This window comes from Carassius carassius, chromosome 44 (genome assembly GCF_963082965.1).
Source record: "Carassius carassius chromosome 44, fCarCar2.1, whole genome shotgun sequence".
NCBI classification, from domain to species: Eukaryota; Metazoa; Chordata; class Actinopteri; order Cypriniformes; family Cyprinidae; genus Carassius; species Carassius carassius.
The window spans coordinates 8,580,831-8,604,899 of NC_081798.1; the positions used below are offsets into that span (position 1 = coordinate 8,580,831).

The window sequence follows — 24,069 nt, forward strand, 5'->3', positions numbered from 1 at the left end:
TTGAAACATTTATATTTCTAATTTATTCCAGCTTTATTTGTTATAGTTTTACTGAGTTAGACTGATATTCATATACATCTTTAAATGTGGCTTAAGTGTTCAAATACCTTGTGGGCCTACTGTATATTTAATGGGCTGCCTTTGGGTGCGGAAAACCCCCATAATAAAGGTGATGAGTGAGCAGATTAACTCTTTAATGCCGGGCTCTCTCTCCAGCACAACACCTCTCCTCCTACACTGTCTGGCTCACAGTAATCCACTCTGAATGACAATGATGGAGGCTATCTTGCTAAATGCTGTGCACTTTTCCATCCCTAATTACATTCGCTAAAGCATGTGCTGAAAGATAACACCACCCCCATGAACACTGAAGCGCCATGAGCGCAATAACAGTGCTAGATGATTTCAAATAATAAATATGATCTATCTGCTGGTGTTTATGTTAAGTGCTTAGACTTGGGGCCCTATTTTAACAATCTAAGTGCATGGTCTTAAACGCACGGCACAGGTGCACTCAGGGCATGTCTGAATTCACTTTTGCTAGTCTAACGACTGGAAAATGCATTTGCTATTTAAACAACACGGCACAGGATGGGAAAATGAGAACTGCGTCTGGCTGAAACTAGCAAAAACACTTGCACCGCGCCTTGTGCCACATTGAGCCAGGTGTATGATAGGGCCCATTGATTTGGCACAGTGCTTAAAGAGTAAATGGCAGAACAATTGAGCCAACAGCTAAAGACATAAGATCCAAGTAAAATTCAATTTAGTCACTGAACCTAGATATGATATTATATGAATATACTACAGTATATGTTTTGTAATATTCACTTCCCATATTGCAAACAATTAGAACAAAAGTTTTGGCTGATACATGGCCTTGTTAAATATTTTGGTTGATTTCATAATGATTTCAGCTACCCATAGAATGACAAACTCTCAGATTAGCTTTACACATGTATTTAAAACCTTTCCCTTTTAAATCATTGCAGAAAATGAATTAAATAAAATCTATTTATGTCTATTTTTGTTTGTTTTCTTTTTTAACACCTATTTTGTCTGATGTTTTGCCTGAAAAATCTTGATATTTACAGAATTTCTGTTTTACAGAATTCTCCCCTTTTAAACCAGTGCCAAAAATAAAAATTATTCCATATTTATTCCAAAACAGCTGACTTCAAGCTGTTTTAAAATGTGCATCTTGCTTTCTTGGGTTATTATTTTGCCAAAATTTGTCAGTTTTTTCAGTGAATTATGACTTTCAAATGGCTTTTGGAATATACTTGGAATACATGAGTCATATGGACTGCATTTTGGAACTTGACAGTGCGAGTCCTTCACTCATTAAATGAACATGAGCAACCAGCATATTCTTCAAAATATCTTTTTGTTTTGTTTCAGTCCCTTTAAGAATGCCTCAAAATGTGCAGAACAGGGTTCTCCAGCAGCCTGTTCTAGAAGTACCGCATTCCATCACTACACTCAGTATTCGCTCTGGGTGTTCACAGTATCAGCACTGCATCAAAGAGTGAAGCTGACGCATACAAGAGACTGGGACAACAGAGATGCACATGTACACACACATTTCCCTCCTTTTCTGACAGAGCAGGCTTCACACAAACCACAACCAGCATTAGCAGCCATCAGCATAGATCCTACATGCTCCAACCAATGAGAAACAGAGACAAAAACCAATCGCACGGCAGATAAACAGAACAGAAAGAGAGTGGCAACATGAACAGACAGAGAGCTAGTGTGCTTCCAGAACAGATGCGTCTTTTTTAGGGGCAAAACACCGCATTCATCCCTTTTCTGTAAAAACATACATACACACTCTCCCTCATTAAAGCGTGTCGCAAATCAATTTAAATGCCATTTAATCTAAGAAAACTCCAGATTCAGATGGTTTTAGGAGCCAAACACGACTTTATATTCGATTAATGCTTAATATGAAAATCATTCCTTTAGAGACGAGCAACATTTATCCATATCAAGACCGCACACCCCCACCGGGAAAATCCATTACACAACCAGACTCCAAACAGGATGCCTGTTGAAGTCAATTGAGTTTATCCTCTCAGTCTAAGTGCGGTTCATCCGAAAAAGCTCTGGCTTGGCAAAGCTCGCGCTCTTTCAGATTTGCTGGGATACTCTGCATGCGGGACAGCACTTGATTAGAACAAACCCGGCATTGACACAGTAGCAAAAAGAGACGTGTAGAGGCAAAAGAGACCGAAAGACAGGCAGGTGGCGACACTCTGGGGGGTACAAACAGGCTCGAAGCCCATCTGGTGGGACCCCAGCATCTGTAATCACGGACAACACCCCAAAAATGATGCATGTGCCCGATGAGGACCAACCAGATCAAACATTCAGCATGCTGGACAGGATGTTCCGTCCCACGGCTATAAAATATTCACTTAAAAGCTTCTCACATCAATTAATCATAAGTGTGTGAAAACACTCAAACAAATGTCAAACAAATGTTACGCCAAAACAGTCGTAAAATTGCTAATTTTTTAATTGCATTAAAAAAAAAAAAAAGTAAAACCATGGGGGGATAAACACATACACAAATATGAGGACTTACCAGTGCAAGCTTGTTTGGATATTCTTGATATGTCCGCAAAATGAAATATAAATATAATGATAAATATTAATTACAATATTAAAAATACAAAATCATGAATCACTTGTAAGCAAAGAAAAAATTAATAAATTAACGTCCTTTATATGCAGCGCTACTGACTAACAGCAACAAGACTAGCTGGTGCAGGCAGTCACGGCGAGATGCTACAATAACAGCATCCCCCTTTCAGGAAAGGATGGATAAAGGAGGGAGTGACAAGCGCACCGGAGAAACGGAGGCAGGAGGGGAGGAGGGACACTATGGAGCATGCTCCCTGAAAATCCCTGGGTATTTACATGTCACATGACTCGCTCTGAGCTGTCAGTCAACTCTGGTAAAAAAATGAAGGAAGGGGGAGAGAAAGAGAGAGATGGATAGGGGACCATTATGTTGATGGGTACAGTGCAGAGCAGAACAGAACAGTGGGTGGCGCCATCACAGCTGCTGTTTTTTTCCAATTAAAGAAAGAGGGAGAATTGAAACCATAATCTCTCATATCCCACCCCAGCCAAGAAGCCCACCAATGACATGAGTGTTTCCGGTTTAGAGCCATGGATTAACCCTTTATAAGCTGAGCTACATGCATAGGCGAGCACACACACACACACACACACAGACACACACACACACACATATATATATATATATATATATATATATATATATATATATATATAGCACACATACATACATACATACATATTGTACATTATTAATCACTTTTTTGCCTTCAGTTTTTTTAATGGTTTGGTAGTGATAAATGAAAAAGTTAGAAACATTTTATTCATAAAACATTCAGAATAATTATCTTAAAAATAACAAATGCATTTTAAAATATTTTTTGTGGAGAATAGATAGCATCACATCACCCATATAAATCAGAATATAGAATACACACACACACACACACACACACAGATTTTTCAAATAATTGCAGTTCTTTTCATCAAAAATCTTCCATTCATCAAATAATATATATATATATATATATATATATATATATATATATATATATATATATATATATATATATATATATATATATATATATTTTTTTTTTTTTTTTTTTTTTTTTAATGCGTCAATGTTACAAAAAAATGTAACATTTTAATAAAATAAACAAACAAGTAAGTAGCAAAACTGTTTTGGCAATAATAATAATAAGAAGAAGAAACTTGAATTTGTAAGCACCAAATCAGCATATTAGAAGGATTTCTGAAGGATCATGTGATGCTAAAAACTGCTGAAAATACTGCTTTGACATCACAGGAATAGATTACACTTTAAAAGTATATTAAATAGAAACAGTTATTCAAGCTTGGGTGAACATAGGATCTACATCCATCCATTCATCCATCTATTTTCTTCCATCTATAAGAAATGTTTCTTGACCACAGTGTGCTCAGTGTCAGTGGCAGGTGATGCTCATATTTCAGCTGCTGAATCTACAGCTGGATTTAATCTAGTCTAATACATCACATTCCACAATCTCACAACAGTAACAGACACACTGCAGAGTCATGCCTATAAACGCACATCAGACAGCTGTTCACATTGTCCACATGCCTTTATCAATACAAAAGATTACTGCAATTACCATGCATTGTAGGCCTACTGTATGCTGCTTCTTTCAAGCCAGAGAGGCCTAAGCACTTAAAGCAAGTGTGATTCTGAAGGAATCTATGACATTTTTTTTTATCTTATTCCAGTAAGAATTTAGTGTTTAAGTACAATGATTGATAGTTTAAATAACATATTGTTTAATAAACCTTCAAACACAGCAACAACTGCTTGTTCAAAAATAATCTACTTTAAATGTAGTCCTTTGCTGCATTTTGTTTTAAAGAAACCACTTTCATCGCTCATTGATTTATAAAAATGATATACAGCGCCCTCTAGTGACATGCTGTGGTTTACTGCGCTCCCTAATGACACGATACACACAGCGCCCTCTACTGACTGTTTAAGAAATAATCGAACGTGAATATTAAAATATTTCTCTTCTTTTAGCCTGGTGTTTATTTATTCTAAATAAATTAGGTGCATACTTTCCTGTCCTTCCCTCTAAACATTCAGTGACTTAAAAAAATCCAGGTAAAATACATAGCCCGACAAAATATATAAGCAAAGGTACAAAATGTAAATATTGACCTAGTAGTATCGCTGTTCTAAATAGGAATTGGAGGAAAAAAATTCCTGTTTGAACAAGGAACCTGTTTGGTCCGTTTAAAATAGATGAACTGAACAGATATATTTAAACGTGCATGCTGCTATACAAAATATTTGGATTATAATGTCACATTTAATGTTTTATAGTGTTCCTGCATGTATGAAGACGTCTTTCTCAATGGAAAAAGCCACCAAGGACATTTCAGTTTGGTTTATCCTTGGACGTACAGGTATTTACAATATTTTTCAAATTAATACACACCAAATCCATCATCCGCTCATACTAAAATTGCAGAACCGTACATGTTTGTTTTATTCCTGTTACTTTCACATTATAATCCGAAGTTCTAGTGCACGCTCCAGGTTACTCTAGCACGATTCTCATTAACAAACCAATGTAAAACTAATATAAACTCAAGCTAAATGCAACTGCTTCCTTCACTTTATCAAACATAAAAATCACACGTGCTCACTGAAATACCAAGAAATATCACACACAGGAAAAGCTGAAAATGATATAGGTTCAAGTATAAAACAATTATGCAAATGCAAAAGTGATTATGAATGACTTATCTTGAAACAATCCTGACAAGACTGAGATGACATCACACCAAGCTGTTCAATCGAGGAATCAGAATCAGCTGTCAAATGATTCTGAGACTGTGGCGTCTTATTCCGTTGAGAACATTCCACTGACCAGGCCTCAGTCCTGAGATTGGAATACTAAGCAGATATAGTGCACAGTATATTCATAAGTACTGTACTACTTACGATACTGTGCACTATATACTGCTTACTATGTTTATTACATAAAACGTAGACAGTAGACAATATCGATATGCTTTAAACAGAAGTGTGCTACTTTGTCACATGGTTGCACAAAAAAAAAAAAATATATATATATATATTTTAATCCAATCTTGTATAAAAGGCCTTAACATATTGCAGACTTATAAAATAAAGAATAGACGATTGGCTTACAGTATTTGAGTCAAATTTAAATGACTTCCAGATCATGCATTACACAGGGAATGGAAGGTCAAGTACATAGCATTGTGGGATATAGTGTTGTGCATTGTGGGATATAGTGTTGTACAAATGTTTTCTCTTGAAAACAGATTATTACCTCTCTCTCTGTGTACTGTATATAATGTCCTCATATCTTGATTATGCTATCCTTTAATAAAAAAATAAAAAAGGTCATGCCAATGATAGTTAATACAGTACATAAAACATACTCTATAAAACAATTTAAAAAGTGCACAAGTCAACTTTCCTGCAATTCTTTTTATTGAACTTTAATTAAATTAGGACTAGTCTGTTTTATCACAAATCCCATTACAGATGCTTAACTGGTAAAATGTATTACAAAAATAAAATGCATTTGTTAATTATACTGATTAACAAATTACCTTAATGCTTCAACATCAAGCATATCATAGTTCAAATCAAAAACATGCATTTTGTCCCTGCATTTTAACTTTGTAGTCAAGAATTTACCATGTTTGTCACAGCTGCCACAGTCCAAAGCACAGAGAAAAACCCTGTCACGCGACAGTGATTTTCACACATGGTTGTGTCCAAAAGTAGTGATAGGGAAAAGAACATCTTTCCTTTTAGGATCATGCAAATACATTGCACTAATGCCCACACCCATATATCTAACACAGGAACAGACGTTGATATAAGCATTGCTCAGCTCCAGCAAAATACCACTAGGTTTAATGTGGGTAATGAGAGTGATTACTCTGAGGGAATCATTCACACGCTGCACCCCTGTGGCATCAAACACTGAGGCCCGAGGCTTTATGATCCTTTGCAGAGCAGAAGTATGTTATCTTTGGCTTTGAGGTTACAACACGAGGGGTTAATATGAAGGCCTGTGAGTTGAAAAACAACAAGGATTGGAAAGCTAACACTTCATTTCCCCTCCAGAATACTTTTGCAATACAGTTCTAAGAGAAAGATGAATGTCAATTTAGTGTTGCTTCATGGGGTGAAGTTAGTGCACTTTTGTGTACTGTTCGTGCATCACTAACCAAATCATATAAATCACTAAAGCAATTCTCCAATAGGCATGAGTGGGAATCCTGCAATTTAAAGGACATGACATGTAGGTCCTCTTTGTTTTTCTCCTTAAAATCTAACTTTTGTATTAAGGGCTAAAAAGGACAGCGTGACTTGTGGCAAAAAACAAAACAAAATGCATATTTCCAGAATCCACACAACACTCAGCACAAAACATATTAGCAGACTCTAGGGAGGTGTCCCTCCCTGGCAGGAACTACAGAGTTCCTTGGATTTGTGACTTGTGAGCCCTTTGAACATTGAAGGGCCTCCGGATGCCCTGAATTAAACTATTGATATATATATTAATTCTTATTCATTGTTTACACTTCCTATCAAACAAGGCTTTTAATTAGCTAGTATTGTTTAGCCTTTGAAAAATGTCCAGACGGAAAGTTGGAGAAAGGCAGTAGCTGATAGTTTCTTCAACTTCCTGAACACGGCGTTGGAAACGACATCGGTCCCGGGCGATTTCCTCCCAGGGTCCATGACGGTCCTCATCGCTGTTGGCATAGAACACCTCAACCTCTTCAACAAATGTTACCTGTGAAAGGAATATTAAAAAAAAAAAAGTTTTCAGTCTACTGTTCATCAAGTTATTTCATATTATACATATACATACATGTTATTATATGGGCAGTGCATTCTGCATTATTAAAACCTGGCATTCTTAAAAGCAATCAAAGGAGTTAAAGTAAATAATAAAATAAAACAATAATTCTAATTAAAGCAAAAAGGCCCTTTCAACCTCAGAATTACAAATTAACATGGCAGGCCATCTCAGCCTTGCTGTACAATGGATTCACAGCGAAATTAACACCCAATGCTCTTTTTTTCTCCTCCCCTTTCAGACTTCACTGTTGCTAAGTAACGTGATTTCCTCTAAACTGTTGATGTGTAATGTTTGAGTGGGTATGTGATTGCTCATAAGGCATCGGAGTGGTTGGGAGTGCCATCAACTCAGACAAGGTCTAATGACTCTGGCCAGTGTGATGCCAAAGTCATGAAATGCAGCACGCTATAAAGTGATAATGAGTAATGGGCAGAGCACAAACTTAGTCTCCCTAGAGACAGCAAAATGGAACCATTGCAACATAACATCACAGACGGGGTGAAAAAAAAAGTAGAAAATGATATTGCATGGTTTTACATCATTTTCTCAAGCTGGCCTATCCTGCCATATTGTCAAACAATGGAAATAAGGCAGAATGGCACAGAGAAAGAAGATTAACTGTTGCTACCAGTCATCGTATATTATAAAAGATTATTATTACGCATTTAAAATGCACTATTGTTGGACTGATGAAGACCCAAGGCCATTAACCATTATTCTCTTACCTTACTATTATTCAGTTATTCAACTTTACACTATAATTAACTTTAATTCATAAGTATTAGTTTACTTTCAAATTAAAATTTCCTGATAATTTACTCACCCTCATGTCATCATCCAAGACGTTTACGTCTTTCTTCCGCCAAGAGTCAAGGTTTTTGATGAAAACATTACAGGATTTTTCTCCTCGTAGTGGACTTCAACAGCTATCAAACGGTTTGAAGGTCAAGATTACAATTGCAGTGCAGCTTTAAAGGGCTCTAGACGATAACGGATGAGGAATAAGAGTCTTATCTAGTGAAACGATTGGTCATTTTCAGCTTTATAAACAGAAATGCTCGCTTTGCACTGTTCTGCGACGCACATCCTTAACTTCACGTAATAACGTTGAAAAGGTCACGCTTGATGTTGGCCGAAGTACTGTCTCAGTGTTTACAAGTCTAACGTGCAAAGACTAAGTCAAGACCCTTACTCCTCATCTGGTATCATGTAGAGCCCTTTAAAGCTGCACTGAAACTGTAATTGTTTGATAGCCATTGAAGTCCATTACAAGGAGAATAATCCTGGAATGTTTTCATCAAAAACCTTAATTTCTTTTCGACTGAAAAAAAAACTTTAAAATCTTGGATGACATGGGGGTGAGTAAATGATCAGGAAATTTTAATTTTAAAGTGAACTCCTTTAATGCAACAGGTGTGAAGCAATAAAAATCTGCTACAATTTCTACAAAATGCATTAATCTAGATTAATGTTAATTTATTAATATTTATATTATTATTAACTATCTCATGTTGGCTAAATAGAAATGTTAAAAATTAATTCTGTATTGTACAGTATCATTCAAAATTTGGAATCTGTACTTTGTTTTTGAAAGATTTCTCATGTTCATCCAGGCTACATTTACTTAACAAATACTATATTATTGCTTTTTAAAATGAATATATTTCATAATCTTATTTATTCTTATGTCAAAGCTCAATTTTCAGCAGTCATTACTCTTATCTTTAATATCACATGATCCTTCTGAAATCATTATAATATGCAAATTTGGTGCTCAGTTGCTTAGTTAAAATTGTGGAAACCATGATAGATCTTTTTTTCAGAACTCTTTGATGAGTAGAAAGTTCAAAAGAACAGCATTTATTTGATATAGAAATCTTCTGTAACATTATAAATGTCTTTACTGACACTATCAATTAAATGCATCCTTGTTTAATAAAAGTATTAATTATAAAAAAATTTTTTTTTTACCATTTTCTTACACCTAATATTAATTTGTTCCAATGTGCCACTGCTGCAAACACCTCAATTTCCTCCAAGGGTTCAATAAATTCTTATCTTATCTAAAACAACCATGTTAAATATTAAAAAGAGCAAGTTGGTGGTTTAAAATTGACTTTCCTAAGGAAATTGCTTGCCCGGTCCCTTAAAAATTAACTTAACCAGTTTTTGAAAAAGCATTTGCTATGATTTTAAACAAAGCGGACACAACTGCAACAAAACTGAACTTATAGTTTATAGCTAGACTAATAACAACTGCACGAGACAAAGAAGGAGTAACTGACTCCATCCGATTCATTCTGCCATTACAGACATAATAAAGGTGTTCTTAAGTCTACCTCACTATGGCACACCTTGTAAACAAACAAAACATTCAGAAAGATAATTGTGTAAGTAGTTTTAGACTGGAATGTGTTAATGCATTAATTAAGGTCAATGTTATACAAACCTTCTTCAGCTGAACAGCCATGGCACTGCTTGAGCGTGGCACAGAGGAAATCTCAGAGAATCCACTGTCTAGCCTCTCCTCAGCCTCCTCTCTCTTGTAGTGAGGCGTTCCAGGCACTTTCTCCTTCCAGCACCCTTTGGGGGTTTTTCTAGTCTGTACTGGGGCCTGGAAGTTGAAGAGGCTGTAAGGATCTGCTGCGCAGCTGAAAGAGTTCCACAATCTCTGATTCTCTTCCTCGTCCATCTCGCAGGTGTCTTCGCTGGACTCATTCTCTGAGAGTGAGGGTGATGATGGAGGAGTCGAAAGCTTGGAGGACATATGCGCTGACGGAGACTGTGAGACCGAAGAGTCTGTAGTCGCAGGGTTTGGCTTGGAGGCAGTCCTTATGGGAGCTGTGAAGTTCCTCGGGTTATAAGGATCTCCGTTTCGGCACAGAGAATTCCACAGCCTCTCAGTCTCAGAGTGGGCCTCCTCTCCATCTGAATCTTCCTCAGATTCATCGTCGCTGTCATCTAGGTCCTCAGAATCTGAGAAATGGGATGAGCCTTCGCTGTCAAAGCCATCATCGTCATTACTGTCCCAATCGCCATCATCCTCCGATTCGGATTCGCCGCTACAAGGACTGCCCATGATGTAGGCGATGACCTTGTTTTGACATTGAGGAGCAGCCAAAAAGGCAACGTTTTCAGCAGCTGGAACGGTTTCTGCTTTCTTTTTTGAGTCCTCTTCCTCGCTTTCCTTAGTTTCAACCTCACTAATGACTGGTTCACTATGGAACTCGCTCCCTGTAGTGTTAGTCTGAGATGAGCCGTCCTTCGAGGCAACAGGGCTGGCTGTTTCCGACACCTCCTGTTCTTGGGAAAGCAGCTTCATGTGAAGCTTACTATTTGAGTGTTCTTCCTCCCAGCTGGAATAGCCATTATCTTGGTCTGGAGTCAGAATTACCACATGATTGTAGGCTCTACTACAAACCAGTAGTTGCTGCTCAACATCTAGTGGAAGCTGGTATGAGTTTGGGAGGGATTCTGCTTTGAGCAGGCTTACATTGTGGGCTAGCTCTTTAGAGCACAAAGGTCCAGCGCTTTCGCTGTGCATTGACCACCCATCATCGCTTTGACAATAGCCGACACTGTGATGTTCTCCACAATGCTGCCAGCTCGTATCAGTCTCTTTTCTGCTTTGTGCTACGTTTAGCAGCCAGTTCGGAGGTCTGTCATCGGCCTCCAAAAATCCGCCCCACCGCCAGCTGTTTGGGGTTCGCACGGACAGCGTATCCCGGCTCAACTCGCATCCGTTTTCCGGTTTCGCGCGCCTTTTTTCCTGCGTGTTCTGTAACACCTGGGTGATTAAGTTTCTCGCCGTTCTTATGTATCCGACCGACACTTGCTCTTGAAGATTAAAATCTTTCTGGGTGGTACTCTGAATTCCCAGTTCACTCAACGAGTCGTGCGTAAACCAGGAAAGTGACCCTGGGTCTTCAGAGGACGCGCCAGGTGCGTTTTGATGGTGGCACTTGAAGTATGCCACTTTCAGAGGGGCCAGAGAGTTTCCACGATCTAGACTTGACTTCATTTCAAATGCTGTTTGCGGTCTTCCGGGGAAATACCTTTGAATGAGCGACCACGCAGGCCTTGAAACTAGAGAGAAGACGCTTATCCACGAGCTGTCAGCGCCCTCGTCACTGTCACGCGCGGACCGCGTGTCCAGTTGAGAAAACTGTCCATGTGTGCTCATACTTCTGAAAAATATGAAATGTGTTGAACTAACATTACATAAACGAAAGGAAAAACGGTACAGGCTGACTTTTAACGTTAGTTACTTCCTTTATACGTGGCCGCTCCTTAAAACACACCATTTAGACTATATTTGCATAAAAGTGATGGAGTTTAGAATGTTAGGTTTCAGTGTCTCTGGATGTTACCGATAATGCATAACAATTTTTAATAAAACCTAAATATGGCCTTAGCTGGCTAACGCAGCTAGTATCAAGCTTTAATGTAACGTTATGGCTAAATGTTAGCTACCAAAAAAGTAAAACACTACGTTTCTCATTCCTTTCAGCCCTTAATACCATCCACGAGTATAAATAAATATTCTCCGGGATTAATGAAAGTGTCCATGTCGTTTAGGCGGTGTTGAGTCCGACCCGGCTCGTGCAATTAGCTTCAGCGTCCATATTGACCGCAGTATTAACGCCAACTGTGCCGTCCTGAGGAAAATAACACAACTTATTTCGGTTTGAAGGGGTTGTAGAAACAGCAGAAGGAATGGAAAGGCATTTTGAGGTGGTGTAAGAGTAAGAAAGGCTGGTATACTCCAAATGAAAGCTTGAAACAAAAGCCATTTTGACGTCTGAAGGGAAACGAGCGTCGGTTCTTCTTCAACTGTCTGTCTTCTGTCACCTCAATCGAGCCCAGCTGCCGCGTTTTCGGAAGAAAATACTGAGTTGTACGGGGGAAAACGCCTGTACCATCAGAATCGAGTCAGAGTAGTCGACTTAGATTTACGGGAAAAGCGGTTTCACTTTTAATTCGTTTTAAAAAATAAATACTTGGTTTTCAGACTAGTTGACGTCGCCGTTTCGCTCGCTAACCACGGAGCTAAAGCGGAGAGATTTCATCAGAAAAGCTGTAAGGGAGCGTCTCTAAACTTCAGTAGCGCTAGTGCGCTGTAAGGGACTGTGGTAAAATTTAGATCTCACGTGGAACTTGGTTATATAAGATGTTCTGTGCATGTCACACAATGTCCAAGCAATACATCCATAGATCCATCTTCTAAATCTGTTTGAGCTTTCTTCTAGTCGTTTTGACTTATCTAGTCTAAGTCCTTTGAGATGCTCAGCATGAATTTGACAGATCCATGTGTGCCTTGGTGCAAAGCCTTTTTTGGAGAAAATGCTTGTGCAGAATCCCTCAGGCACAATAGTAATGCTTCATGAAGAATTGACTGTGCTTGCTAAAATCATTCCATATTCCAATGTGGCAATTAACATTTTTATTTTTAAACCTTTATTTCAATTTGGCAACATAACATATGCTCTAAAATAGTTCTATGAATAAATCTCTGACAGAGACTACTCCCCTAACAGCCAATCACTGTGTGCATAGTTAGTAAGCATGTTGACATCATCCATAGCAATGAAGTCAACCCTCCCCTTACCCTTAGCTTAAGATTTCTCCCAATTCCTTAGAAAAAGTTCATCTCAGCAGCTTTGTGAATAGGTTTTAAGAGAAAGCTCTTGGCTAAAAAACTTTTTACTGGTATTTAAGAGAACTCTTAGTGGCAAGATAAAGTGTTTTGTGAATACGGGACCTGTACTATTGATTTTCCAATCAGTTTTACTTGGAAAAAGAGCTGAATTTTATTCCAAAGCTGTCCTGATTAAACAGTCTTGATACATTAACTTTGATACATTAATAAATGAGACATTTATGTCATCAAAATTCTCTAGAGGAGTATCAGAACAATGTAATGTGAAAGAACAAAGACTGTTCAGACAGACCATTAAAGCCTTTATGATAAATCCCAGTCTGATGTAATTCTTACCTCAGTGTGATGACAGCCAAAACAGCATATGGGATAAAGACACTGGTGTCTCAGTAAAGCATATTGTTGGGGTCAGTCATGCACAACTGAGATTTACTCAAGTTTCATCATTTGGCATTGATCCTTGCACCATCTTTGTACAGGTTTGTGGTCCAAAGGAAAACTTGTATCAAGTTAAGAACAACTCAGTGTCAGGTCAGTTTCCCTGTGCATTTATTAAGTGCAAATAAAGTTGAAAACATGATTTGAAATTAGAAGAAACACATTAAACCTTTAGTCTAAAAATGAACAGAATGGGATAAAGCCCATGTACAATCCATAAATCACAAAGCATTTACAATATGCCAACCCCATTGATTTTATTCCCACATCCCCTTTATGAATTAAAACAAGGGTCACAGATGTTATATAAATTCTATACCTTTAAATCCAAACTCTTATGCACATACGCAACAAAAAGATAGCTTTTCTAAAACACACAGCTTTCTGTTATGGGTTGGCATGCATTCATACAATCATTTCCCATGGTTAAACATCACACAGTAGTGCCTTCTGGAGATGGTAGGGGAGGTGGGTGATCAATATTTTAGAAAATGTACTTCATATCTGAAGTGGAGCTGGTTTGTCTGGTTAGAAAAAGTTACAGAACAGGGACTGCTTTTGAAGTTTGCTTAAGGCTATTGGATTTTTTGAGCACCTCGACATACAGGGTTGCACTTTCAACTTGTAGGTTACTGATTTAAAGATCTGTTAAGAATGGAACAGTTCAGTTCTTTTCATAGTTTTCCTATTATTTTCATTTTTTTTATTAAATACACAAACATCAATGCCACATGGTTAAATTGGACACAAGTAAGTTTAAATATAATTTAAATGTAACTTCCAATTACTTAATTTCCCCTTTCTGTGTACTATAAGGTTGTTCTTCTCAAAATCAAACTGAGTGCAAAGTAAAGCAAATCGTAATGCAAAATCTTTAAGCACAAATTGAAAAAACAAGCTACTGTGGTATGTTTAGCATTTCATTTACATGCAGTTTTACATACAAATGAGGAATGGAAATACTGACAGAACTACAGTCTAAAGCTTTAATTTCTTTCCCCCTTTTTAAAATAAAGTTAACCAATAAAACTTGGAAAATGTGAGGTCAATGTACTTGACAAACAAATGCAAAAATGCAATATTTATCCAGTAGCAAATTTCACAGCATGCAAATCAACTATTTTCAAACAGAAATTTCCTTGTGAGTTATGTTTAGATTTCAACAAGGCAAAAATCACTGACCCTGAAGTCAAGTCCCTTCAAAAGTCTTTCCTGCATATAAAATTGTGTGCCATCATTTTGAAAAGAAACATTAACACCAAGTTAATTCCACAATTTTCAAGCCAAAGACTCAAGTGTTCATCCCTTTTTCATGATCAGGTAAACGGCACAGCCAATGTGAAATTACCCAACTTTACAGTACAAAAGCATCCCTCGCTACAAAGTCCTAGGTAAACCTCTGCAAAATCTGATACAAAGAGACATAACCAATGTCACAAGACACAACATAGCTCAAAATTGAGCCGCAATAGAGAAACATCTTAAAAAGAAAATAACTTAAATTTCCATCAGCATTCTCAAAAAGACAAAATGGGGCTTAGTAGTTTCATGGACAGCAATTTTCCAGAAATCCCCCCCAAAATATGGCGCATGGAAGTCATTTATTCTTTATATATTCTTTCTACCAATCCTTGTGTCACCAAATGGTTTTTGTCCACCAAGAAACGTTTTTATAAATCCAGAATCTGGTTCACGTGGTGCACGGTACCCCACCAGAACAGTATCAAGTGATAACACTCCATCACCGAGTCTACACGTCTCCTGGGTAGGAGAATCATCAAACACAAACCCCCACTGGGGGAAACAGCCTTCTGAGCAGCTGGGCATCTCCAACTCCCAACCCATAAGCAAAGACAGACACAAACACATGCACATCGAAGGACACAAGCAGAATCCTTCACTTCAGCACAAGTCTTAGCGGTTTATGTCAGAGCCTCTAGCACCAAGCTGGTGCCAGCCAACCCAGCGATGGCCCGGGGTGAGGTCCTTCAGTTGGATGATGGTTTCACCCAGCAATGTGTTCTCCCAGAATGCACCCTCGCTCAGCACCCGCAGGTGAATGGTTCTCTGCTGCAAATCACCACGTGGAATCTTGTTATACACCAGCTGCCAAAAGACGACGAAGTGATGTCAGTCAAGAATCATCATTCAAATAAAGTGCAACATGCCTGCCTGCTTTTTTCCCCATAGGGATTTTAAAGTCTTTGTCTTCAGTCGAAAAGATATTAAGGATTTTGAGGAAATTGAGGATTTTTCTCCATTTATTGGACTTCAATGCTGGCCAGTGGGTTGAAGGTCCAAATTACAGTTTCAATGCAGCTTATAAGGGCTGACCACGATTCCAGCCAAGAAACTAATTTTCTAAAAAAATTTATAAATAAAAAAGTAACTTTTATATACTATTTAACCACAAATGCTCATCTTGCACTAGCTCGATCTCACGTATTATGTAGTTACATCAGAAAGGTCATGCGTGATGCAGGGGAAAGCAAAGAGCCAGTGTTTACAAAGCGAACGTGCAAAGAAAGTCAAACACTCTTTACAAAAAAAGGGCAAACATTGATGTTAGATGATTTTGAAATTGGAGAAAATTAGATTACTTTTTTACCCTACCCTTTTGAATCGAAGTACACAGACAAAGAACTTACCTTGTGTGAATTTTCTAATGCGATTATGCAATGCATGAAGATGCGCATGCTTAGAGCTAGTCCAAGACAAGCATTTGTGGTTAAAAAAAAATATATACAAGTATATAAATAATTGTTTTTTTTTCCCCCAGAATATGATCGTTTCGATAAGACCATTACTCCTCTGCTGGGATCAAGAAGAGCGCTTTGAAGCTGCACAGAAACGGCAGTTTGGACTTTAAACCCACTTAAGTCCAATATATAGAGAAAAATCTGTAATGTTTTCTTTCAAAAATTTTAACTTATTTTGGACTGAAGAAAGAAAGACATGAACAGCTTTGATGACATTTTTCATTCATTAAAATCATTAAATAAATAAAAAAATCCCAATGAAGAAAAGATTTTTACTTTCGGAGCCCAACTCTTAAAAATCTAGTACCGTCTAAAGGTATTGTTCTCTCACCATCTCATTATAAGTGGGGTTGCATGTTCGCCGGGCTGCCTTGGTCTTCCTTTTGCTAGTTTTCTGAGGGTCTGGGAGGAGGTACAATTTGACGTATGGATCAGGATCTGTTCCGTCCTGCAAGGATTGCTGCAGAAATGTCCATAACACATTGGTCAGTGCCAACTCAACCTTTTTTTTACATGCATTATGAGCTTATGAGTAACGTCAAACACTCACCAAACCTCTTATGTGCATCACCATAATGAAAAGCTTGTCACTCTTGTACAGAATTGAGAGCTTCACTTCACCTGCCACTGTACCGGGCACAGGAGCCCAGGACACATCTGGAAAAGAGGAACTGGGTTTAGTGTGGACAAGTGTGTGTTTATATGACTTGCAAGGTACACTTAAGGTGAGTCAGGTAAATAAATAAATTGGATCTCCAGATCTCAGACTGAAAGGACATGAACCTGTCGAACAGAGACCTTTATCACAAATCAGATAACGTGACCACAACAGCTGCCACAAAGCAGCTTATACTCATGATGAAATTTAATATGTAACTATTTGTGATAAACTCTCAGGGAGTGCACTATGGATTCGTTTACAAATGTTTGACGCCATAGACCAAGTAAGATGATCCACTTGTGAGAGACTACCTTCCAAAATTATAAAGGCAGTTATACAGTATATTTACATATTAACAATCTCATCTATACTACGTGAGAAAACACTGACATTTTAGAGAAAGCATGTGGTTTACAAAATTAAAAAAAAAAAAAAAGATTGTAAAATATCTGGAAATATTCACTTGTTTTACATACCTTTTAAAAAATTTATATTTACAAAAATAATTTAACGTTTAATTCAGTGTTTTACTTGCCATTTCTTTGTAATTATTTGTAAGTCCAAATTTTTTCAATGTATTTTTTTTTTCAGTGCAGCACAACTTTATCGAAAGTGCAAATATAAAACTAGTGCTGTCATTAGAATTAAATACATTCATCTCATAATTTCTGACCAATATGTAGAAAACAGAATTCATTTTTTATATACATTTTTATTCTATTTTTCTTGGACCCTAGTTAAAACTCCTGCACAAATTCACATGTCAGTGGCTTTTGTTGTGTGATTGCAGGCACATTGCGGTAGTAGTTAAAGATAAAACTTTGACCACGTACTGGGTGTATCACTTAGTCACAGACATGGTCACATAGACTGCAGCTGATTGGTCCATAAACAATTTCCTTACACAAACTCATGCTGATTTGCAGTGATGACCGGCTGAACTGCATGACCTTGAATCCACCACATATGTAAGCATGTGCAAGGTGAATGATTCATAATAAGTGTATGTGGGTGTGTATAAGACTAACAAGGAAAAAAAGCATACCTGCTGGTTTATTATGGAGAGTATTAACAACAGTTCCTACACTTCCTGCCCGTTCATCTCTTTGTAGAGGGTGAAAGAAGGTGTAGATCAGATCACACTGAAAAAGGAGAGGGTTATGTTACGTTAGCTCATAAGCAAGGCACTAAAATAAGCTGGCGTATAGTCACAGTAATAGTAGGAATGCCATGCGATCAGAGGAGAGAAAGTGAAAGTGTTCATCGTTTGTCAACTGGCAGTGCCAGTTCTACCTAAATACTGATATAGGCCTGTGGGTGGACTGTTTACAGACAACGTGTGTTTTCACAGAACATGAACAATTTCCAAGAAGCATGCCAGTCAAACTGAAACCACTCACATTAATTAGTGCAAGCTGTACAAATTCTATTGACTATTAAAATTATTCAGAAATAAAAAGATGATGGTGTGGTTAGTGAATGAAAGCTTGCTCTTCACAGTATAAAAAAAGTTAACTTTTCAATTGCACTACTGTTGTAAAGCTTGGGGTAAGAAAGATAAAGTAATACTTTTATTCTTCACAGATGCAACAAATTAAAAAGAAATTATACAAATACAAAAAATTATATTTCAAATAAATGTGGTTGTTTTTAAACTTTCAATTCATCAAATCATGAATAAAATTTTTTTTAGGTGTCCTCAAAAATATTAGGCAGCACAATGGTTTTCAACAGATGATAATAATAATAATAATAAATGTTTCTTAAGCAGCGAATCAGCATATTAGAATGATTTAAGAAGGATTATGTGACACTGAAGATTGAAGTAATGGCTGCTGAAAATTCAGCTTTACCATCACATGAATAAACTATGTTTTAAAATATTAAAATAAAGTTACTTAAGATTCCAGCTTTTACTGTATTTTTATCAAATAAATGCTTAGTGAACATGAAATACATTGTCAATCATACCAACCCCAAACGTTTGAACCTTAAATGTACATAGATTATGAAAGCAAGAATTATATATAAAAGACCAATGATGTAAGCGGGGCTCAAATGTTACCTGTGCCACCTCTTGAGCTGCATGGATCAAGTGCCAAACATATCCATTTAGCTCCTCTTTTCTCCTGTCTGCCAGGGCCTCGCCTCGAGACCGGCCAATCACAAAGCGGCTGGGGAAGCTGTGGGAACATTACATTTAGAGCAGTATGTAATTATATGAAGAGCACTGCTTCAAGTGGCTTATGTATTGCCACTTAGCCATACCTACATGACCCTGAAGGGGTTTATTTTGCAATAATTGGCTGGTTGAATATTACCATACAATACATTGATACAAACAGTACTGGGAAGAAATGTACAATGACCAGCTTTCATTACTTATCTCTTAGACTAAATATATCCACTAATAACAGAAACCTGCAGTAGTTTTCACTACAGTTAGGACTTTTTCTTATGATTATTTTATTTTTTTAAGTATAGCTAACGCGAAAATGAAAACTGTCATCATTCCCAAGTTGTTCCAAACCTGTATGAATTAATTTCGGTCCCCATTGACTTTCATAGTATTTCCCCCCATACTATGGAAATCAATGGGGAACAGCATCCTTCAAAATATCCTCTTTTGTTTTCAACAGAACAAAGAAACTTATACAGATTTGAAACAACTTGAGGATGAATAAATGACCATTTTTATTTTGGGGTGAACCATCCCTTTAAGGTCAAGGCGTATGTCTAATGTGTTGAGCTTCATTGAGCTTTTGATTTGATATAATTCACAATTCTGTCAGGTTTCAACACTACCTTGGTAGTTTTGAAGAAGGAAAGATGAGCTGCAGTTTACGGTGAAGTTCATGGAATTCCTCAAATGTCCTTTGGACTAAAGTTGACCCCTGTTGACCTTCCCGCTCCACTTTCACAACATAAGACTGCATGAAGGGAAAAATACATCAACACCGAGATGCATATAAATGGATTTGGGCTAAAATGCACTTTTAATGCAGCAGACTTACATAGCCTTTGCTTGGAGTACAGGTTTTGATATGTCTGCAAACAAACAGGCTGCGAATAACACCATCACTCTTTAGAGTGTAGACGCGTGGAGCAAATGACAGAACGGGACGCTCCTCAGAGGATGCAAACTTCATTTGGGCTAGGTTATGGATGAAGAAGTTGAGCTTAGTAGCCACACTGCCAAGACTGGACTCAATGAGCCTAGAACAGGGGATAAGATTAAGATGACAGCCAAAAAACAGATGGATTTGAAGGACAATAATAACTGTTGACGGCTATAATTGCTAGGATGTTCTGATTGGTTGCAAAGGTGTTCCTTGCTTACTGGCACCAAAGGCAACACTCTACGGTTTCTTTAAAAAGACATCAAGAGCAAATGGGACAAAGTCTCAAAGTTCTCACCTGGTGAAGTGCATGGTGGCATCTGCTTCTGATTCGTGTGGTCTCAGAGCATCATAAACATATTTTAGATCATCCACATCAGACAACTCTGGGATCCCACTGGAGAGCATCTGCACACAAACCCATAAGGTTACAATGTCAGAGCAGAAGGACACAATGCAATTAAAATAATAGGCAAACAATAAAGCAAGCCAGAGAACATTACTTAACCTCAACTCTGTGGATACATCCTAAAAGTACAAATTAAGAAAAGTATCTGGTCTTATCTGTGAACTCACCAGGCCAAGCAGGTTGAGAAATAAATGTGCATGTTTCCTAATCAGATTGTAGGCCTCACAACACAAGTCTACAAAGTCATGGAAACGGCTGGATGGCTTATCACCTCCATTGATGACATATGCCATGTCAGAAGTAAACACAAAAGGAGCCCGGTCCCTAGAAAAACAAAAGATAAAAATTTACCATCAACACCCCAGATCTGATTTAGCTAAAAAAACATTTTTCTGCTCCTTTGTAGAGAAACAATATGAAACAGGTTGTTGTAGGTCATCTACATTGTTGCAGAGATCAAAATATGGGGCAGAGGAATTCTTTTTCAAGTTCTTTTTGTGTTCCTACCGTTTGATGTTGCCAAACATCTGTGCGTGCCCCAGGAACTTGCCGAAGTCAATATGGAACATGTGTCCACTGGTCTTCAACATGATGTTGTCATTGTGGCGGTCGCAGATTCCTAGAATGTATGTGGCCACACAACAACCAGCACACGAATAGATGAAGTTTTCCACTGCCTGTGAAAAAACAACAAATCAACAGAATTATTTATAACTAACCTCTTTTAGTCAGCAAAGCTATAAATCACCAAATATGAAAACTAATTCTCATATCATTAGGACCTGCAAAACAAACATGATGCAATCCAATGCAACTTAAGCAGGCATGGCTCATTTTAACGTCAAGGCAAAAACCGTTTGTACATACATAATGGTTTAAGTGTGATGCTACTACAGAGGCATCTGTACCTTTTCATACTCCTCCTCAGTGGGGTTGTGTTTCTGCAGCCAGTCTGCCAATGTCCGGTCTTTGAAGGAACCAGTCACTCCATGCTCAACTTGGATCTTCCTCAGGGTTTCTGCATTGGGAATCATCTCTACCATGCCTAGACAAGGGCAAAGAGGTTTTTATAAAATTACTTCCATTCATATCCTTAGAAATTCAAATTGTGTACAATTACATCTTAAGTCTAGATATTGTCTATATACTAGTGGGGTATATACAGTACATACAAAGTAGGAAATGACCCTAAAAATGAATTCTAGGATGGCAAATACTGTAGTTAACATTTGGAAGATGGGCATTTACCTCTGCCTCGTCCAGTAGAGAAGCAGCGGAAGATCACCATCCTCATATCAAGTCCCTCTTGGATCCAGATCTTATTCATGATCCGAATGATCTGGAGCGTCAGCATGTCCTGCCGCAGGTCATCTCCAGACTGAATGAGAAAACCCACGACCAAGACAACGTCTGAAAAACCGTTTCAGTGCAGAACCAATGATCCGTAATGTACAAAAACATGAGAAGGCAGTACCTTAAAGATGACGTTGATGTTGTCTCCTAAAGAATCCTGGTTCTGGAACGAGAGCTTGAGGGGCACTGCATTAGAGTTGAAGTAGGAGCAAGACTACATGAAGAGAGAACAAGAGATACATTTCTAAATGCGTCAACAAGAACAATACAATGAGCTCCACATTGATTTAGAGACATAACCTGTACCTGTATGTTGATGCCCTTGACTAGCAGGCCCGGGTTCAGGGGAAGTCGACAGGTGCTGTTGATAGAGAAGAACTGTTTGACCTCCTCCAGCCCCTCCCGGAGAATAGCCTGAACACCAGACAAAAGACAAACCACAATTAACGTGCTGACTAGGCTGTCTGGAGAACATTACGTTTCGCCTTAGCGATCAACAATCAGTTTTTGGCACAGACCTGTTCTTTCAAGCTAAAAATAGTAGGAGCATTACAGCCATCAACTGAATGAGGAATAAAGAGCCAGCTCTTTTTAGTAAATTATATTTGTAGGTAATTCTCCTTATCAGAAAACCACCAAGGCTCTATTTAATTGTAGTCACAATGATCACAGGAGACATCTTTTATGCTTTAATACCACATGCATTTAAAGAGGCATTTCCTGTGATCAGATATTAAGGGGAGTCCTACAATTTTTCCAATGTTCACTTGATAAGACCTTCAGAAACCGATAACTGCTGTTGTTAAATAAACAAATCTAAACTAAAAATTAATGTATTTCAGTTAATTAAGTTAGTTGTCAAAGAAACAATTTATTAAGTACTTAAATTAAAACAAAGGTTTAATCTGAACCCAAAATCTAAACGAAAAAAAGACAAAAGCACATATAAATGACATTAAAAGAAGAAAACTAACTAAAATAAAAAAAATGACAGCTAATTCAAGATCTTAAAAAATAAAAATACTATAATAGTATATAAATAATACTAAAATAATGCAGGTTTAAATGAGGAATTTTGAAGCTGACCTGTCTGGATGAAGGCGAAGAGTCTCTAACTCGTTGGGCAACTTTCGCCAGAATGTTGACCAGCCAGCATTGCCCATCAAACTCATCCCTCAGACCACGACCAGAACAGCAGAGAAGAGCTGCCAGCAGATACTGATACCTCACGCTAAACTGAGAGTCCTGAAGAGTATCTTTCAGCAACCTACAAAGAGACAGACAAACGAACATTGACTTAAGTCCTTTCTTAGTAAGTCCTGTTTAAATTTGATTTAATAAATGCATTTAAAAAATGCTATAGCTGTTAATTATAAGGCAGTACAACATATACCAGCATGATGCATAAATACTTGATGTGAAAGATTAATATAATTTTATTATAATGTTACAGTAGTAAGAGAATGTGTATTTTATTCGCAGGGGGAAAAAAATCTTATTTTTTATGAATATAAAGTCAAGATTCAAAATCCAATTCAAAAAGGTGTACAGCTACTAAAGGTTATAAAAGACATGTACACTAGACAACAATTCTAATATACATTCAGGTGATACAATTTAAATAAATCAATAAGGCACACCTCTGAATAAAACCGTAGTCTATTTTTTTTTCTCTTACAATTTTGGCAAAAGTAAAATACAACAGAATTCATAAAGGTTATGAATAATCCAAGAAAGAAAATGACCTCATCTAGACAGCAGGTGGAGCTGTAAGCTGATTTCACAGACACTCAATCAGTCAGTATTTGAATCTACATGTGCATGACTTTAATGTGCATGAAAATGATCATGCATTCATGGTAATGACAGGTTAATCTTATTAGCTTTATAAGGAATCAAATCTTATCAGTTTATATAGACAACTCTTGAATGTGAGAAATCTCATTGGATTTTAAGTATAAGGGTATAGAGCATACAAGTATAAGGGTAGAGGACACACCAGAAGAGGTAGTGAGCAATGCGCACATCCCCGATGGCCCTCCTCAGCAGAAAACGCACCAGGTGGCTGTCCAGATAACACTCGTACTTCAGCGCCTGAACAAAGAGAAAGAGTTAGAGAGCAGTTTGTTGGATGGGGTGGGTGAGAAAAAGGGGACGGGTAAAAAAGACAGGATATAGATCAAGGTCAATGGG

General features: G+C 37.6%; 3 protein-coding genes across 3 annotated transcripts in view; all 3 read right to left on the reverse strand.

Moving 5' to 3' along the window:
* The window catches only part of LOC132126530 (pleckstrin homology domain-containing family A member 6-like), a 97,444-nt gene extending 94,657 nt beyond the window's left edge, over positions 1–2,787 (reverse strand). The window contains exon 1 of the mRNA XM_059537812.1: positions 2,591–2,787. The gene's annotated coding sequence lies outside the window, so the exon portion shown is untranslated. The remainder of the gene's footprint in view (positions 1–2,590) is intronic.
* A 3,283-nt stretch (positions 2,788–6,070) lies between these two features.
* On the reverse strand, positions 6,071–12,570 carry LOC132126769 (protein phosphatase 1 regulatory subunit 15B-like). The gene is made up of 2 exons (XM_059538248.1): positions 9,928–12,570; positions 6,071–7,409 (listed from the first exon to the last, which is right to left on the reverse strand). The coding sequence occupies exons 1-2, from the start codon at positions 11,659–11,661 to the stop codon at positions 7,218–7,220; spliced, it is 1,926 nt and encodes a 641-aa protein (XP_059394231.1). The 5' UTR covers positions 11,662–12,570; the 3' UTR covers positions 6,071–7,217.
* A 2,600-nt stretch (positions 12,571–15,170) lies between these two features.
* LOC132126681 (phosphatidylinositol 4-phosphate 3-kinase C2 domain-containing subunit beta-like) overlaps positions 15,171–24,069 on the reverse strand; it is a 43,652-nt gene continuing 34,753 nt past the window's right edge. The window contains exons 18-33 of the mRNA XM_059538102.1: positions 23,876–23,970; positions 22,963–23,143; positions 22,183–22,290; positions 21,998–22,090; positions 21,772–21,901; positions 21,432–21,568; positions 21,031–21,200; positions 20,691–20,847; positions 20,413–20,522; positions 20,010–20,211; positions 19,801–19,925; positions 19,061–19,178; positions 18,041–18,137; positions 16,885–16,991; positions 16,666–16,794; positions 15,171–15,681 (exon numbers count right to left, since the gene is read on the reverse strand). Of these exons, the coding sequence (XP_059394085.1) occupies positions 15,490–15,681; positions 16,666–16,794; positions 16,885–16,991; positions 18,041–18,137; positions 19,061–19,178; positions 19,801–19,925; positions 20,010–20,211; positions 20,413–20,522; positions 20,691–20,847; positions 21,031–21,200; positions 21,432–21,568; positions 21,772–21,901; positions 21,998–22,090; positions 22,183–22,290; positions 22,963–23,143; positions 23,876–23,970 (2,151 nt within the window). The 3' untranslated portion in view covers positions 15,171–15,489. The remainder of the gene's footprint in view (positions 15,682–16,665; positions 16,795–16,884; positions 16,992–18,040; positions 18,138–19,060; positions 19,179–19,800; positions 19,926–20,009; positions 20,212–20,412; positions 20,523–20,690; positions 20,848–21,030; positions 21,201–21,431; positions 21,569–21,771; positions 21,902–21,997; positions 22,091–22,182; positions 22,291–22,962; positions 23,144–23,875; positions 23,971–24,069) is intronic.

Coding starts and splice junctions, on each gene's coding strand:
- LOC132126769 (XM_059538248.1), bottom strand. CDS start 11,661: ATGAGCACACATGGACAGTTTTCTCAACTGGACACGCGGTCCGCGCGT. Junction 7,410..9,927: donor TGGCTGTTCAGCTGAAGAAG/GTTTGTATAACA, acceptor TTCCTTTCACAG/GTAACATTTGTTGAAGAGGT.